This window comes from Salvelinus namaycush, chromosome 37 (genome assembly GCF_016432855.1).
Source record: "Salvelinus namaycush isolate Seneca chromosome 37, SaNama_1.0, whole genome shotgun sequence".
Taxonomy (NCBI): domain Eukaryota; kingdom Metazoa; phylum Chordata; class Actinopteri; order Salmoniformes; family Salmonidae; genus Salvelinus; species Salvelinus namaycush.
The window spans coordinates 10965564-10985281 of record NC_052343.1 but is presented as its reverse complement, the minus strand read 5'-3'; the positions used below and the strand labels follow the sequence as shown (position 1 = coordinate 10985281).

The 19718-nt window shown below is 40.1% G+C and overlaps 2 protein-coding genes across 2 annotated transcripts in view; both read right to left on the bottom strand.

Moving 5' to 3' along the window:
* Positions 1-9618: 9618 nt before the first annotated feature.
* LOC120030817 (neurexophilin-1-like) lies at positions 9619-15228 on the bottom strand. Its single transcript, XM_038976270.1, has 2 exons — positions 15181-15228; positions 9619-10380 (listed from the first exon to the last, which is right to left on the bottom strand). The coding sequence occupies exons 1-2, from the start codon at positions 15226-15228 to the stop codon at positions 9619-9621; spliced, it is 810 nt and encodes a 269-aa protein (XP_038832198.1).
* A 776-nt stretch (positions 15229-16004) lies between these two features.
* The window catches only part of LOC120031609 (thrombospondin type-1 domain-containing protein 7A-like), a 93192-nt gene continuing 89478 nt past the window's right edge, over positions 16005-19718 (bottom strand). The window contains exon 33 of the mRNA XM_038977414.1: positions 16005-18106. Coding sequence (XP_038833342.1) covers positions 18016-18106 — 91 coding nt within the window. The 3' untranslated portion in view covers positions 16005-18015. The remainder of the gene's footprint in view (positions 18107-19718) is intronic.

Below are 19718 nucleotides of genomic sequence, written 5' to 3'. Positions count from 1 at the left end.
TTTTCCTTCACTCTGTGGTCTGACTCATCCCAAACCATCTCAATTTGGTTGACGTCAGGGGATTGTGGAGGCCAGGTCATCTGATGCAGCACTCCATCACTCTCCTTCTGGGTAAAATAGCCCTTACACAGCCTGGAGGTGTGTTTGGTCATTGTCCTGTTGAAAAACAAATGATAGTCCCACTAAGCCCGAACCAGATGGGATGGTGTATCACTGCATAATGCTGTGGTAGCCTTGCTGGTTAAGTGTGCCTTGAATTCTAAATAAATCACAGACAGTGTCACCAGCAAAGCACCCCACACCATAACACCTCCTCCTCCATGCTTTACGGTGGGAAATACACATGCAGAGATCATCCGTTCACCCACACCGTGTCTCACAAAGACATTGCGGTTGGAACCAAAACTCTCCAATTTGGACTCCAGACCAAAGGACACATTTCCACCGGTCTAATGTCCATTGCTCGTGTTGCTTGGCCCAAGCAAGTCTCTTCTTATTATTGTTGTCCTTTAGTAATGGTTTCTTTGCAGCAATTCGACCATGAAGGCCTGATTCACACAGTCTCCTCTGAACAGTTGACGCTGAGATGTGTCTGTTACTTGAACTCTGTGAAGCATTTATTTGGGCTGCAATTTTGAGGCTGGTAACTCTAATGAACTTATACTTTGCAGCAGAGGTAAGTCTGGGTCTTCCATTCCTGAGGCAGTCCACATGAGAGCCAGTTTCATCATAACGCTTGATGTTTTTTGCGATGAACTTGAAGAAACTTTCAAAGTTATTGAAATTTTCCGTATTGACTGACCTTCATGTCTTAAAGTAATGATGGACTGTCGTTTCTCTTTGCTTGTTTGAGCTGTTCTTGCCATAATATGGACTTGGTCTTTTACCAAATAGGGCTATCTTCTGTATACCACCCCTACCTTGTCACAACACAACTGATTGTCTCAAACGCATTAACTTCTTATGGCTGCAGGGGCAGTATTGAGTAGCTTGGATGAAAGGTGCACAGAGGTGCCCATAGTAAACTGCCTGCTCCTCAGTCCCAGTTGCTAATATATGCATATTATTATTCATATTGGATAGAAAACACTCTGAAGTTTCTAAAACTGTTTGAATGATGTCTGTGAGTATAACAGAACTCATATGGCAGGCAAAAACCTGAGAAAAAATCCAAACAGGAAGTGGGAATTCTGATGTTGGTAGATTTTCAACACAGCCCCTATTGAACAAACAGTGGGATATGGATGAGTTTGCACTTCCTACGGCTTCCACTAGATGTCAACAGTCTGTAGAACCTTGTCTGATGCCTCTACTGTGAAGTGGGGCCGAAGGAGACAGGAAATAGTCAGGTCTACCATGACCTGACCATGCTCTGACCATGCACGTTCACATGAGAGGGAGCTCTGTTCCATCGCATATCTGAAGTCAATGTAATTCTCCGGTTGGAACGTTACTGAAGATTTATGTTAAAAACATTCTAAAGATTGATTCAATACATCGTTTGACATGTTTCTACTGCCTGTTACGGAACGTTTTGACATTTCGTCAGCTTTTAGTGAACGCGCTTTCTAACTTTGGATTTGTTTACCAAACACGCTAACAAAAATAGCTATTTGGACATAAATGATGGACATTACTGAACAAAACGAACATTTCTTGTGGAAGTGGGAGTCCTGGGAGTGCTTTCCGACAAAGATCAGCAAAGGTAAGTGAAGATTTATAATGCTTTTATGAGTTTTGTTGACTGCACAATTTGGCGGGTAACTGTAGGGCTTCCTTTTGTGGCTGAACGCTGTTCTCACATTATTGAATATTGTGCTTTTGCCATAAAGCTTTTTGAAATCTGACACAGCGGTTGCATTAAGAACAAGTGTATCTTTAATTCTATGTAAAACATGTATCTTTCATCAAAGTTTATGATGAGTATTTATGTTATTTGACGTGGCTCTCTGCAATTTCTCCGGATATTTTGGAGGCATTTCTGAACATGGCGCCAATGTAAACTGAGGTTTTTGGATATAAATATGAGCTTTATCGAACAAAACATATATGTATTGTGTAACATGAAGTCCTATGAGTGTCATCTGATGAAGATCATCAAAGGTTAGTGATTCATTTTATCTCTATTTCTGCTTTTTGTGACTCCTGTCTTTGGCTGGGAAAATTACTGTGTTTTTCTGTGATTTTGCTGTGACCTAACATAATCGTTTGTGGTGCTTTCGCTGTAAAGTCTATTTGAAATCTGGCACTTTGGTGGGATTAACAACAAGATTACCTTTAAAATGGTATACGATACATGTATATTTGAGGAATTTTAATTATGAGATTTCTGTTGTTTGATTTTGGCGCCCTGCACTTTCACTGGCTGTTGTCATATCATCCCGTTAACAGGATTGCAGCCATAAGAAGTTTTAAGAAAGAAAGAAATTCCACAAATTAACTTTTAAGAAGGCACACCTGTTAATTGAAATGCATTCCAGGTGTCTACCTCATGAAGCTGGGTGAGAGAATGCCAAGAGTGTGCAAAGCTGTCATCAAGGCAAAGGGTAGCTATTTGAAGAATCTAAAATATAAAATAATGTTTTGATTTGTTTAACACTCTTGGTTACTACATGATTCCATATGTGTTATTTCATAGTTTTTATGTTTTCACTATTATTCTACAATGTAGAAAATAGTAAAAATAAAGAAAAACACTTGAATGAGTAGGAGTTCTAAAACTTTTGACCGGTAGTGTATATCTATCAAATGTATCTTTGTGTGTATCTATGTAATCTATCTTTGTGTGTATTATTTTTTTAAACTGGCAAATAAAATCAATCAATTATCCATGGATTTATCACAATTATATGTGTTTAATCACTTATTTGTATTATGTAACGAGGTAATTCTCATTAAATATGCAAAAACATTGTCATGTGAATCTGTGCAGTATAATCTACGAACACAGAACCAAATCTACCTAAAGCACTACTCTGTCATACTCTTCACACAAATCATAATGTCTCCTTTCCACTTCATTTAAACTTCCCTTTACTCTGAGAAGTTCATAGCTTGACCTCTGACTTCACTGGAGGGCTCTACGCCAGGCTTGGGCTAATGTAGTAGTGTCTCATTTTAATCTTGATCTCCATAATTTCCATACTTACTGATGTCCTCCACCCTATCTGTTCCTCCAACTGGTCTTATCTCAACGTCCTGGATCTTATCAAACCAATTTGGTTCTACTTAAACTACACAAGAAAATGGAACATCTTAAAATAGTTTTTTTTGGCAATACAATTCAATCAGGATAGACTCACAGAGAAAGGTTATCAATTTATGAAGATCTCAATCAGACCGGAGGCTACCTAACTGATTGTTTCTTTCTGTCTGACAAGTGCCATTCTCCTACTGCATCTTGTGTCCCCACACTTGAGGATAATCTCCATTAATATCTTGTCTTCCTTGTCACAGTCTTGTTCTTTGTTAAAATACTTCCCTCTACCCTCTCACAGTCTCTGCTACATTAGCAAATGTCACAATTAACGACTAATTGAGCAAATTGGTTTGTGTCTGCAACCAACAAACGGCATATTATTTCCCAGTACACTGGGTCAACATGAAAATGAAGTTTGTCACTATAGAGGTTTCCACTCCTCCAGATCCCTTGACCCCCAAATGGACTTCCTGCCTTGATAGGTCACTAACAATTGCCCAATTGACTTTTCTCTCTGCAGTTAAGCTTGATGATAAGGAACCATGGCATTTACTGAGAACCATAATACACTACTCTTATCTCTGTATCTGCTGTACAGTAAAGCTATGTCTGGATTTGATGGGAAACAATTCTAGATTGTTCATGTAGATTGGTCGTTTTTATTGATCCATAGGTTGGGAGTCACAAATTCCACTCTCATACCTTCTCATGATGGACCTAGGCTTTATGCTAGATTAAAACAAAACAAATGAGATGTATAAAAACCTAGGTCCATATTTTACACAGCATACTTGACCACAAGACTCTCCTGACCAGTCTTGTAAGCATTATGTGCATTTTACCAGCCTTGTATCTCGACTCTTACAGATGGAGAGAGAAGACCTGATAAAGGCTTTGTGCCAAAAGCCAGTGCTTTCCAACATTTCTTTCTCTCTAGAGTAATGACCAGTTAAACCCTTTTTTTAACCTAAACGTCTCTGCCCATCTTTGTTACAAAGTAGTGTCTGTTTCTCTCTACCTTTCCTCAGTTTGTCACTAGAACATGATCCAGATTCCAAGCCGAACTCCTCAGTGCCCAGTCATGGTTCATCACTTCTTCTGCTTGTGTTTGAAGATTAGTCTGTAGTACAGATACATCCTCACTGGGCATCCAGGCAGCTTAGAGGCCAAAATCCATAATCCCTTCCCCTTCATGGGAATTGTCCATGCACTTTACTACACTGCAATACGGTCGCATTTTCAGCAGGCTTTCAAGTCCCAGCCACACACAACCAGTGATGTGCATGTTGTGTGTTTCACCAAGTGTTGATTTTGAGAGTTAGATTGGGATATTGTATTTTGGATCCCTTCTTATCAACAGTTAATGGTTGTCAGTTACTCTTGGAACAGATGTGACAAGCACTCTTAATGTTCAAACTACTCAAGAATAATTGCTTTTAATAGGTCGAATGACATTGAAATCAAGTCTTGTCATCGTTTCTCTGAATTTCACTGTACAAAAAATAAAAGCCTTTGTCAGGGAAAGTAAAGCACTATCTGTTAATGCCATTGCCTGGCTAGTTCCATCCCCACACTGTTTGGCATGCTATGTGGCACTGAGGGCAGAATTCACGTCACTGTGTTGGCACAGAGTTTGACTCATTCAAGGTTGAGCCTTGATTTAATGGTGATGCATTTTTTAAGTGCATCATCTCTCTCTCTCTGCGTAGCACCTAGTCCATCTCTGTCACAAACACTGCCTTTCTATCCCACCTTTAGCGGTAGAGGTAGGAGGAGTGGTTCTAGAGATATAAATCAATTGAAAACTAACCCCCAGCTCAAAAACATGCCGACCCTGATTGTTTCATTGCCAGAATATCCAAGGTGGAGTAGCAGCAGAGTAGTTAAAAGTAAACATGGCACTTTATACATCAACTGGTCATGAATCATAAATACTGTTATTTACATGTCTGGATATGTTTTTTTTCTGTAATTGAAATGGGGCCAAACATATTCAGACAAGGGAGCTGAGCTCAGCCTCTTCTCCTCTCGCTGGCAATACATAACGGTAGCAGGGAAATACGGCTACATTGTCCCTGCTGATTGGAGGGCTAACACAGATGATGGGTAGAGGAATGTGTGAGAGGCATGTAATCCGCTTAAGCCTCATGTAAATTACAGAAACCAATGGATCCTTAACTTCAAAACGTCAATACTTACTTAGGTGTCTGCTTTAGATCACACAATTTCACACTTACCATTGATGCTACATCAGAACGATTCAGCCCTACTTAGCGTAATGTGTAAGTATAATATTGTATACCCAGCTGTGTAACTATTACGCTAAATTGGGTCATTGTCCCTATGATCAGAATGTGAATTTGATTAATGTGGTAAAAATTTCCAATTGAAAATGCTTCCTCAAGTCACCTTTAGAAAGCCCTCTATGGAACATTTGATTCATGGCTTGATTCTCTTTATTCTATTGAAGCAATAGGTTGAATAATAGTTGACCTGCTCTGAGTTACAGTGAAAGCTGTTGGAAATATCCATACAGAGTTTGAAAAATGTACCAGCTGACAACATGAACATGTAAAAATAGCTTCAGAAACTCTCTTAATGAATATAATGTGAGAATGTGTAGGTGTAGAAGCCTACTGTTCCAGAGAGTAGCACAGACAGATGTTCATATGGTGGGCCAATTGCACTCAAATTATGTCAAATATGAATTCTCTTCATACAGTTGAATGTTGAATAGAATTACGTCCTTCTCCAAATGGCAACAATTTGCCTGGAACTGAGTGACAAAAGTTTAGCATGTCAAATATTGCTGCACGAGCAGTTTGACAGGATTAATAGAGCGTAAACTTAATTGGATGTTGCCACAATTCATTCTATTCAGATGGGCTAAATAGTAGTGTTCATTTTGCAGCATATTTAGGGGCGAAGTGTTCATACCTAGTTCTGCCCAGGGGCATTAATCCAGACTAATGAAACGATCCTATCCTCTGTGGCTTTTTAATCTATTCACTGGGAAAGTAATTGACAAGCCACAGTATGTGCATTAGGATAGCTCCATCACCAAAGGACAGCTGTCACTAAAGCAATTAAAATGACAAAGTTTAATTAATTCTCTCTAGTTTTACCTGATATGAGACGTTCACAATGAGTGAGCTTTCATTTCCAGGATAGTAATAGCGTTTGGACGAGAGCAATTCATTTGTAATTCAAAAACCACAAGCCATTGTCTGCTAGAGCTTTAATAGTATTTCACACAGAAATTAACACCACAGATTCAAAGCAAAACACAACATGAATTCTGCAATAACATAAGATATGAAATGACAATAATGAATTACTCTGGAATTAGATGCCAATTGCACATACTCAAATAAGTCATTTGACATCCCATCTGCTTATCTGTTTATGAGTGATGTGCTATTTGGTCACTAATATAGATGTCATATCAGATAAAGAGCTAGGCTAAACAAGTGTACCTAGCCCTACATATAGTAAGTGAAGGACTGCAACAAGCATGATACTTAGCATGCTTTTAGCTTAGCTTCTTGAAAAAAGACCAAGACACAATGAATTACGGAGCCAACTACCTCCGACACCAGGAGAGCAGGATCCCAATAACTTTTTAATCCACCTAAATGTCAAGGCAATGTTTACAGGTCTCCTCCTCCTCCCAGTCTCCAATGGCTGCCAAAAGGCCAGTGGTTAGTCATCTGTTTACTCCTGCAGCTACTGGGTGTCATTGGGAGTCTGAAGGAGAAATCCCCTGATTCTATCTGCCATTTGTGACAGTTCCCCAGACCACATTAATCAGGAAGGTATCTGAGAGCAGGAGGAGACCAGAGGCTTGATGTACGGCTATGGCCCAGGACAACTGTACCAACGGACTGGATCTGGGATGGGGGATAATTCACTCATTAAAAGCCTTGTGTTAATCATGCAGTAGTATATTACAGATGGAGGGTTTCATTCATAGAAATGGTACCAGATAGAGCTTAGACTCAGAACCAAGTGCAACTATCGGACATGGCCCATCACAAAAGAGTGCAGTTGAATTGATATATATATTTCAAAGAAATAATAATTAGTAATTATATTATAATAATTATAAATCAAGTATAATGTATTACACAAAATGAAGACGAGTGTCCAGTTTGGCAACATATTTAACTGATATTATACAGAAAATGACTCTTTATAAAAATGGAAGACCCACTCGAATAATATAATCTGAAACATTTGTCATCCAGTAGCCATGATGACAGATAACTGCTCTCAATTTATGAGTCAAATGTTAACGTTTATTTCTGTCAGCTTTGTTCATTCACATCATAAATCCCTGTTCACACTCTCTTATCACATAGGCCCCTCTCTTCACAGGAAACAAAACCTATTTCTTATAAAGTACCTTGTCAAATCTTCCATTTCATTTTTCAGTTGTGTCAACAACAAACGAGTCTGTGTGCAAGTGTACAGTACTGAAATACCCTGTAGTAGTTGACTAGTTAGATGTACAATGCAAACCGCACAAAGAACTACACCTCAAGGTGCCTATCAACCTCATAAAGGATTTCTATTCACATTGTGTGTCAGTGTAATTCCCAGACATTATTCTCTCACACAGGGATGACAATCACAGTGATGGTTCTCAGAGATGTTTCACAATCAGCTACAAGCATCACATTTGCATAATGAAAGCTCAATGGCCAAATCGAATATCCAGTATCATTATTGTATAGTGTTATTACATCATCATCATCATCCAGAATTTGCGTTATTGATGTCAGCATTGGTTGTTATAATGTGTGGAGAGATGTCCCTGCAGTTTAATATATGTCCTCTGGCAAGCAGCACATTTTATGCTGTAACTTCCTTTGATTTCATTGGTTTAATGTTTTATAGCGAACAGAGTGGGGACTCTTTACTGTGTTTTTTCCTCATGGGGCAAACATAAATGGTTCTTTTTTAAATATTGAAATACACTTAGATCCATAATGAATGAAAGTCCTCCATTGATCTGATTTACTCTGCATTAACTTGTGTCGGATAGGATATAACTGAGGGCAAGAGATTGCTATCAACATGGCATCAACGTCAGAGCTGAAAACCATTGCTAACATTTTTTTCTTTGTTATCTACCAAAAACAATGTACACTGAGTATACAACACATTAAGAACACCTGCTCTTTCTATGATATAGACTAACCAGGTGAATCCAGGTGAACGCTATGATCCCTTATTGATGGAATAGGTTAAATCCACTTCAATCAGTGTAGATGAAAGGGAGGAGACCGGTTAAAGGAGGATTTTTAAGCCTTGAAACAATTGAGACATGGATTGTGTATGTGTGCCATTCAGAGGGTGAATGGGCAAGACAAAATATTTAAGTGCCTTTGAACGGGGTATGGTAGGTGGCAGGCACACTTGTTTGTGTCAAGAACTGCAACACTGCTAGCTTTTTCATGCTCAACAGTTTCCTGTGTGTATCAACAATGGTCCACCATCCAAAGGACACCCAGCCAACTTGACACAATTGTGGGAAGCATTGGAGTCAACATGGGCAAGCATACCTGTGGAACGGGTTGACACCTTGTGGAGTCCATGCCCTGAAAAATTGAGGCTGTTCTGAGGACAAAAAGGGGTGCAAATCAACATTATGAAGGTGTTCCTAATGTTAGGTGTACTCAGTGTTTATCTGTAGGAAATGTTTTTTTAAATATAATTGTTCTTATTAAATGTAGCCTAGATCCGAGATGCCTGCTATTTAGTGTGTATTTTCCCCATGTTGATGTTTTAATAATTCACTGAGACTGAAAAATAAACAATTTTGGAAGGATCTGTATTTCTGGCTGTCATACAGATACAAACATGCAACGAAATAGATGGCACGTCTTAATGCGTTCTGACACTTTCCTTCACAGTAAGTCGGCATCTACCTATTTCATTTCCGCTTTGTAATCACCAGTGACAAACAGAACTGGACAATGAGAGAGAAGGAAAATGAAAAATGCTATTCCATCAACACACAATTAGAAGACCGAAACCGTTTCTAATAGAATAAAGTGGGCTTTATCAGTTATTATTTACATAATGACAAATCTTCAGAGAAGGCTCCGGCTGAGCACTTTCTTATAGCTACTGTAGAGGGTCAAAATACATGAGTAAAAAGTATGCCAAGCCAGGAAATTTTGCGTCCTAAATGCTCTTACAATGGCCATAGGGAAGGTCTGCTCAGTGTAGCGATCTCACAAGCAGCAGGGATGCATTGGCTTTAATATTACCTTTTAACAGTTCTGTTCCGACAGTAAAGCATCCTCCCCTGTTCTATTGAGGGCCGTGCCAGCCTAGCTCAAATCAACTGACACCTCTCATGAGCGAATGCCCTGTCTGTCTCTGTTCCTTTCCCTTAGCCGCTCAGCCAATCACCCGGTGGGGAGGTAGGGAGTATCGCTGTGGTAGTTGTAATCCGGACACACTTTCTGCACCAGCTTGTAGTCGGTGCTGTAGAAGGAGATGTAGATGCAGATGACTTTGAAGGGCTTGGAGCACAGCCAGGACACATGGCTCTGGGTCTGCTCCTGAGGGCAGCTCTGCGAGGGATCGTGGGAACACAGCGACTTCCTGGTGCCCTTCTCCACCTTCTCGTACTCCACCCTGCAGTTGAACACCTTGGTGTCTTTGGGCTTGAGGACCGTCGACTGCTGCAGCTGGAACTCCACGGCCTTGGTGGGCGGCACCAGCCCCACCGACACGTTGCCCTGGCCCGTAGCGTTGTGGCGGAAGTAGACGCTGAACGTGCCGTTTCCGTGGTCTACGATCTTCCCGGTGATCAGCAGGTTGAGCTTCACTGTCTTGATGTTGGAGTGGAAGTCGCCCCAGCCGAACATCTTCTTGAACTTTCCTGTCTTGACGATGGGTCTCCTCTTGGATCGGGAGCGGGGGTCATGAAGGCTAGAGGTGTTGTGGAGCCAGTCCCAGAGCTCCTGTTTAGAGTACGGTTCCAACTTGTCATAGTTCAGATCCAGGCCAGACAGGTTCTTGTCATAAAAGCTCTGGGAGAGCAGACGACTGATGGATAAGTCCTTGCTGGTGTCTGTTGTCCAGAGGTCCTTAGCTCTTGACTTTGGTCTCTCTGACTTCAGAACGTCTGAACTTCCAGAAGCAGATGAATGGGCACTTGTAACCTGTGGAAAACAAAGAGACATTACAATCCTATATCAATGATGAAACACAACAGGCATGCCGTGAATGGCTTAAACCATTAATAAAATAAGCCTGCTGTGTAGGATAAAAAGTGATATGTCCTTGATATGCCATTGTTTTGTTTTATACCAATAGATCATACATGAACTGTAGGTCTGAAATGGCAATAAAGTCAATTCCCATTTGAAATTCAGTGATTCTGAAGGTCGTGACTAATGGATATAGAAAGAATATGTGACAAATTCAGTGCATGACACAATTGCCTCATATGAACACAGTGTCCTTTATCAAGAGTAAGGATATTCCAATCCTGCCATACATATAGATGACTGAAGCGTTTATTCAGTGGCCTACAGACGTGATGCAACACCAGACTATTACCTGCTGAATGTACCCTGAACGGTTGATTGATGATTCCTTTACTCCGGCCCTCATAATAATACAGATGACAGGGCTAAGATTCCCACTGCACTTCACGAAGAATGGTGACAGTGATGGCCTAACCCCATCTGTGGAACGTGACAGCAGATCTATCTGGGCAAAGTCTTACATCTTGTACCTTTACCTCAGATCAATACTAGGAGAATAAGGTTTTCTCTCTTTCACAAAGTTCACTGGATGACATTGCGGTAGGGTAGTCTGTATATTGCAACAGTTATAGAGCGAATGCATGTTGGATTTGGACATAGAATACTTCATTTGAAAAAGGTCATTTGTGGTGCTCAAGCCTAATTTCAATCTCATCTTTGTTTTGGACCAAATATGACTTCATACATTGAACATGAAAACAATGGGGGAAAAAATTATAATCTGCCATCTTGATTTAATTTCAAATTTTTCTTCAGCAATGTGAGTTATAAAGGGGACAGTTTACTAAACTCTGGTTAAATAATTTGTATTTTTTTGCACTTCGCACAATTATTTTGCACTAAGGAAATGTCGCTGCAATGTTCTTTAACTTATACATTTGCGTTCTCCATCTGAAAAGAAATAGGAAAGGTTGAGTGCTTCAGTTTCATTGAATAGGAAGTATGACCCATAATTCAAATAAGCCCCATTTATTTCCCAAGGCTTACTCTTTCCTGATTCATTAGCAGTGGGGTCTCCAATGACCAAATGAAAAATAGCTTTCATAGAGCTGTAATTACCTGTGCTGCTAAATGACTGAAGCTCAATCTCAATGGATTCCCCCTACTTGGAAGGACAGCCAACCATTTTTTTCTCTCTCTCATTTAACCTTTATTTAACCAAGAGAAAGACTCAAGGTTAAAAGCTTATTTTGCGAGGGCGACCTGGAAAATAAAATATTCCGTTTTTCTTTAAGGATCTCACAACATATATCCCATTTACTTGATTCAGACATGATTCTCCTAAGCAATCATATGCACAATTACACTGTATAGGGTACATCTTAAATTCCCAACATTTTCTTGAGAGCTAGCTTGGTCCTTACTGTCTTGTCATGAGGGTTATTATACTGGGTTCAACACTGACATCCAATTAGTTTTCATCTGAAGCACCTGACAGCCTGTGCAAACTGTCATGGTCGGGATTAGAGGGCTCCATGTCACATTCGCAGAGACCCCAATTCACAGATTATAACCAACCTGTAATCCACACGACAGAGATTAGGCAAATCAAGGCTCTCCTGACTAAACCAACATTTACATCAAGGCAGCCTTGTCTGTGGAAACAGGGGAAAAGGCCAAGATTACCTCGCTCTGTTTGAGAGCATGTGAGACGGAGAAGACAGAAAATTAAAAATGTTTCGCTGGTGTTAAATGGAGGTGGAGAAACAGGTTGTCACCAACAGCTGTACTGGGGTGAATTTGAAAAATGTGAGGCATTGCTCATCAGCCAGTTCTAAATCTCACTTTTTGTCAATCTTACCTGTGGCCTCAAACAAACCAGAATTCCTGCACATGATTACACAAATGCTGGGATGATTTTATCATGGAGGACATACCCTGTTAAAACCTTATTGGAAATACCCTAGCGAGTCCTATTGAAAATACCCATGGACATAATGTAGTAAACACAGTAGATGGATGAACCTGAATGTTATCTCTTCCTGTTAAGGCATCCTTTCCCTAGATAGAGGAAGATAAAGTATGGTACTATACAGTAGCTTCCCTTAAGATAAGGAGGATATGCTATAGGTTAAAATCCCAATATAACAACAATGTCTTGTTCTGATAAGACAACCTTGGTAGCTAAAAAACACCTAGGAGAGACTATTAAAAATGTTTGAGCTTTCATTCACTGAAATGGTACTGCAGCTGGAACTCTTAGGGGGGTTTCTGGGGCAGACTTGTCTCTTCTGACAGACTGTTACCATTTTAGCAACTAAATTAAGTTAATTCTGGGTGCTGAGACTAGCTGACACTTCCGGTTAAACAGTCATTAGAGCTGGAATGGTTGGAACCAGCTATCTCTATTCTTATTCAAAGCAACAATGTCGTCCATCTTGTTTAGGTAGTTGGAGTGGTTTGTTTACCATAACTTGGCTCAGGATTTTGTGTTCTAGTGAAACAAAATTGCACCATGTTGATTAATCAATATACATCCAAGAATCATGGCCAATCCACACCTTCTATTTAGCATATAAAGGATCTTCACTGACATGACATACTTGAGGTCCCTTTCAACTCTCAGCTACCATATGTGCCTAAATGAATCTCAGAGAGCACCTTACAGCACTGGTCAATCAGAACCATTCAGAATCTGTGAGTCCGCAGGGACATGATTCCATCGTTCAGTGAGCAGAATGGAATTGGATCTAAGCGCAGTAAGACTGTATACATCTCCAGGGATATGTTTTAGGGCAGATGTGGCCTACTCTTCTCCTGGAGAGCTACTCCCAGCAGGGTTTTGTTCTAGCCCTAATCTAACACTTGATTCTACTAATCAGTAGCTCTCCTGGGGGAGCTGGCCATCACTTTTTTAGGGGATCGTTTGGTTGTACTGATATCCAAATTGATGTTGGAAAATGTAGGATTTTCTTTCTCTGATGTTTTCATGGATCAGCTATAGCATTCTCCGAGATGAACAGCGATCAACGTGAAATCACCAGAAAGCTCGGTCTCCATGTTACCCCCACTGTTACCTGAGGGGGTCAAAGATTATGGGCTTTAGAGTGAGGCATCTCAAGACATCTCAAATAGGTGTGAAATAGAATGATAGACTATCAAACATAGCAAACTTAGGGCGGTATTCTCGCCGTGAGGTCTGTAGAGGATCAAAACGGTCAGTAGTTGGACTGAGGGTATTATCGTGGCAACAAAAAAAAAGCCACTAGTTTCTCCAACTCACCCAGAGGATAAATACATAATCATATTATTTCACACACGAGTTGGTTCAAAGGGGTCCAAAATAAGTTTGCGAGGTTCCCATGGGTCTGTCAATCTGTCGAAGGAGCTCGAGGCTAGAGTTTAGGATGCGCCGAGCACGAAACAATTATGACCACCCCATTAAAGCATGGCGAAGCAATTTGGAGGCGAAGCCTGGAAAAACATTCACATCAAGTGGTACAATTGAGAGTAAACACTTTCTATACCTCCAACACTTCATGTTTACAGTACTGTAATGACATTTTACAGTAATGTAGTATTAGTTTAATATAATTGCATCATAATCCACTGAATAAAAGTGTTCCTTAAAAAAGAGAAGGCTTCATTAGTTCAGGGGATAAAATGATTAGTGAGCCTAGTCAAGTGTGAAATTGAGTTCATCATTTTCAAGACTGCGAATTAAATTCGATAATGGGAGTTAAGTCGTAGAAACAATTATTATTAATTGACTTATTTCAATCACTATGCAAATGAAGTGCTGATAACCCAAGGTAACTATTGAAGATTAGTCAACTTTGTGGGATTAAGTTCAAATAATGTGTAAGAGACAATTTGGGCCTGTTTCTCTTGCTTGTCTGTTGACAGATTTACCTCATGCAGGGTTACTACGTACCAGAAGATTAACACAATTGGGATGTCAGAAACTGTGATGGCATAACAATAAAGATATTATGTCAAGCTTCTCAAAAGGTGAAATGTCAAGCACTAGTACTTTTCAACGAAATTGAGTGACTCAAATGGGAGAGTAATCTGAGTTGATTGATTCAAATTAGATCTACAACCATCGGAATGGGAATGACAAAATGTTTCCCTCTGCCCACAACATAATAGTACATCTATTAAAACAATAGATGAGTCAAAGATGTAAAGGGAAATTTCACAGTGGTTCAACTTCATATTCATCATCTCCAGCACCAACCCAACATCAATATATGGGAAAATGACACGTTTCTATGTTTTGTAGTAAAAAAAGATAATGGAAGATAAGTGTTTCCAATGACATCGTCAGTGTGCATCGTGTGATTTTAACCAATTGTTAGTATGCATTGCCTACTAATTGTCTACTAATTGGTTGGCGATGTCATTGGAAACACTTTTCTTCCTCTATCTTCTTTACTACAAAACATAGAAACGCGCCATTTTCACATATGTTGATGTTGAGGTGGTGCTGGAGATGATGAATATGAAGATGAATTATGGTGACATTTCCCTTTAAGAGTAAAATCAAAGACTGGTGCTCTCCAAGGTGCTGAAAAGTATACTCAAAATATGTATGCAGCATATACATTTAGCAAACACTTGTGAGTAAAAAGATCTTTGGAAAAATGCTATGGCACAGACAACATCTGTACATTTAGCTGGTAGCTTTGAACTCAAGATTTCAAAAGACAGAAAAAATACTAGAGAATTTACAACAAAAACTCAACTTACCATAGAAATGAGTGACAGGAGAACAAGGCACCAACATGTGGACTTCATTCCTCTTGGTAGTCCTTCACTTTTCATGCCAACCTGTACGCAAAACCCTTTCTTGAAAAAAATCGAATTGACTAGGTAAAAATGCCACAACTAGAGATAAATGACAAAAGGAAACCTGAAAAAGACCCTGGAGCAAATAGTAGGGATCAATCAATCTTCAGATTGACTGAGGGTTGAAAATCAAATGCTCTGTCTATGTTTTGTCTATTGGAAGATATGAATGATACGTTCTTTGTGGCAGGATTAGTGGCGGTGTTGCGTGAATGGTAGTGCTTGTAGGTCTGATTGTCAGTGTGATGTGATGTTTTATAGAGCGAGAGAAAGAGAAGAGAGAAAGAGGCAAAGAGAGAGAGAGGGATAGAGAGAGGCAGGAAGAGGGAGAGAGAGAGGGAGGGAGAGAGAGAGAGAGAGAGAGAGAGAGAGGCAGGAAGAGGGAGAGACAGAGAGGCGAGTAAGAGGGGAGAGAGAGGGAGGAAGAGGGAGAAACCGAGAGAGAGAAAGGAGAGCGAGGGAGGGAGTGATAGAGAGGCAGGAAGAGGGAGAGACCGAGAGAGAGAAAGAGAGAGAGAGGAGAGCGAGGAATGGATAGAGAGAGGCAGGAAGAGGGAGAGAGAGGGGGTAGAAATAGAGAGTTGGAAAGGAGACTGCAAGAGTGCCTTGCAATATAACTTTTCATTTGTGTCTAGAGAGACATCTAGTGGTCTAGATCTAACATAATGACAGCACACTCTAGAAAGGCATCAATCAACATTTTCACTGTAACTTAGTATGTTTAGAACATTTTCTTCATTTATTTTTAGTAATACTTCCGATACATATATAAACAATCTTTACAAAACGATGGAGTCTTATCTTTTTTTTTTACAACACACAACTTGCTTCAAGAGAACCCCCATCTGTAATATCATACACCCACTGCAATATTCAAACTAAACATTTCTGTGCAATACAAAATAAATGTTCACATATGTTGACCTTTTTTTCCCAAAAAATAAAAAATGTTATTTTTTACAAGGAAAACTGACAAAAAAGTAAACATTCTCCTCATCAGCTGTTCTTCTAGAGATCAGGCAGTGGTCGAATTCTGCCACTGTAGAACAGCGGCATTATATTCCCTCTGTATTCCTATACTGTAATGAAGGCTGCTTAGATGGACCTCAATATATACAGAATATATGATGTAATATTGTACGCCGAGAGAACAAACTGCATCATTATCATATGTCTAAGGGCACTATGATATGGGTCATTGTGAAAAAGGACATTTCGAGAGTCTTAAGAAGTCAGAACTGAAAACAACTGTAGTGTTCCTAGAGCCTTTGTCCAAGAAAATGGTACTGTTCAACTTCCGTCTAAATTCATCAATCACCAAATTCATCAATCATTCATCACATGAATCAATGACATACAGTATTAAACCTGTGCTGCACCCATTATTAAATATGTTGGTTTCATGAATGTATATGGTACTGTAGATAGTTGATCATTGACAATAAGGCAGAAGTTAGGTTTGCGTGACATTAGAAGTTAGACAAAAATACAATAGTAGTCACACACATCGTTTTAGCTTCAGAAGGGTTTTGTTTTTTGCGAAACAAGTTATCGAAAAAATAAGAAAATCCATTTGCCCATTTATCTTCCATGTACATATGGACTATGTTTCATATTTACAACATTTAAACCATTGGAAATATCTCATTGTAAGCAAGAACAGAATCAATGGTCCTCATTTAAGTTGTCTATTCGATTTCATTCAGGCAGAGAGAGGGACAATACCAAGCAAACTACAGTATATAGACCACAAAAGATACTGGACCAAAAACAAAATGAGTTGTGACAAAATAAAATCTATACATATTTACTATTGATTCACACCCCCTGTGTTATAGAATGTGGACATCATCTGCAGTTATCATGTATCCATGGTCTTGAAAATGCCTATTATTTTCACATTTTATTTCCAACTGCATATGGTTGTGTCTTAAGAGAGGCAATGTTCTATGGCAATACAACGTATAAGTCATCATGTGCATATCATGCTGCACTAATGTAGTGCAATAATAGTGCCTGAAACAAAGCAAAAGGGAGACAGGCAATAGATCCAGTAACCAGGGATTTTTTTCTCATCTTGTGTTCTCTGTCTGTATATGTTTATCCTTCAAGATAGTCCACTGCCTAGGAATCAACCGGAAACCAAAAGTATCTCTTTGTTTGCGACCGAAGAAGGAGATTTCAGTCAAAATCCAGAAAGGAAATAAATCCAAGCCTTTTCATGGAGATTTTCTCCCCTTCCCTGCGGTGACTTTTGGCAACGTGCGAACCGTCAGTGCATCCTAAGCCTCCAGCTACTCAACGTTTCAGTGACAAGCAGAAAACACAGCAAAGAAATGAGCTTGTGCTGTTTGTGTTCAAGGAGAAAAAAGTTTCTCTTCGCAGCAGCCCTTCCATTTGAAAGCAAAAAGGGCAAACAAAAAAAGGCATTTTCCTCGTAGTGAGTGGAGGCCTTGAAGGCTTTTGCTTAAGGAAATATCACAAAAGAAAATGGGGGAAAAAGGAGAACTGCTGCTTGAAATGGACTAAACCCAAGTATCTCTAAGTGGAGAAATGTTTCCTCAATTCCAATCTCCATTTAACTCATGAGGACCCAAAATGGATTCAAGATGGCCGTTGGTCTTCTTCTTCTGATCTGCAGATGAAAACATCCCTGTCCTTCCTATGATGGGATATGTCTCTTTGTTTTTACGGCAGGTGTGGCAGGTCTCTGGAGGACTAGGCTATCCCAGAGTCCTACATGTCAGCGTCCCCATCATAGGCTAGGGTGAGAGGTTTCAGTCGGTTGTTCATCTGCCTCTGTCTCTTTGGTTTCTTTGGCTTTTTGCTAAGAGGAAGAGTAGACAACACGTTACCCTGCCTTACAATCTGTACACTACAGTGCAAGTAAAACACCAGCAGCACTAGAAAGTGGCATACTATTATGTCAGCTATAACATATCGCTGCGTTTGTTCTAAATGAACGATATCTCTATAAAACTGACATTTCGGGAAGACATGGGCATATTAAAAAGATAAAAAGCAAGTTAAAGGTATTAGTATGTCCATTTGCATTAATGTCTGTGGCCGTGCTTCACTTGACTTCTATGGCTCGGAGTTATAAAGTACCTTTTCTATAGGTTATGACAGTGCAAGAATATTACAGAGCTATTTAGCAAATGTCACCATCCTAGGAAAAGAGAAGCACGATTGTTGTCCTGCAATCATTAATGCCTCATAAAGATGCATGCATAAATGCTTACTTCTACTGCACCTGTGCATATTTCTTGATGGTAGTGTGAACTTGATCATCCTCAACAATTGGTGTTCCGTGCATTATAAACGTAAGCAACATAATAAATGTATGTGACAATGTATGGTAAATAGAGGATAAACAGGGATGAGATGGCAGAGGGGATTTGATAAAAGCAGGGGAATGTTGCTACTACTTTAAAATATAGTAGCTATCTATCATGGCCACCAGAGGACAGTATTGCACCATCATTGTGCCATTTTTCATTCAAGAAAACAAATTAGTCCACAGGAAAAGGCCTGAATGAGTCTTAATGGGGTTGAATTTGTATTTTTTTATTTTTTTTTATTTAACCTTTATTTAACTAGAACAAATTCTTATTTACGATGACGGCCTACACCGGCCAAATCCAGACGACGCTGGGCCAATTGTGCGCCGCCCTATGGAACTCCCAATCATGGCCGGATGTGATACAGCCTGGCTGCGAACCAGGTACTATAGTGACGCCTCTTGCGCTGAGATGCAGTGCCTTAGACTGCTACGTCACTCGGGAGCCCAAATCAGTCAATGGTAGTCACATTAGTAGTCACTTAACCCTGGTCACATATTTTGTTCCAGGCCAACACTAACACTTCTGAGTTAACTAATCTTCATCTTGAGTCATTGATTAGTAATTGGGTGTGTTAGGGTCTGGAAACCACTGCCCTAATGGTTTCGGTTAATGATTTGGTGAAGGTAAGGTCATCCTAAAGTCGGAAGACTTCCTACAACCAGGTTCTATCTGGAGCCTACCACCTACAGTATGAGGGACCCCTAGAAGGTGATTTCCTGGGACCTCACCTGCACCAGCAACTTCACACAGCTGGTCAAGCGGGACATGTCATGTGACACTGGTGGAGGGGTCACAGGTTAGGGGTCAACGGTTGGCACTGCAGCTACTCTTTAGCTGCTGCCCTGGCCGCTGCCCTGGCCGCTGCCCTGGCCGCTGCTTTGGCCACTGCTTTGGCCACTGCTTTGGCTACTGCTTTGACCCAACTCTTGGCAATCGGGGCACATGTAAGTCAACTCATGTACATTTTGGCCCATCCAGACCACCGTCCCATTGGCGTTGGACTCGGTGGCCTGAAGATGGCGGCGCAGGACGCTGTAACTGCTGCTGGCGACAGATGGCATGAAGAAAACAAAACAAACAACAACAAAACAATAA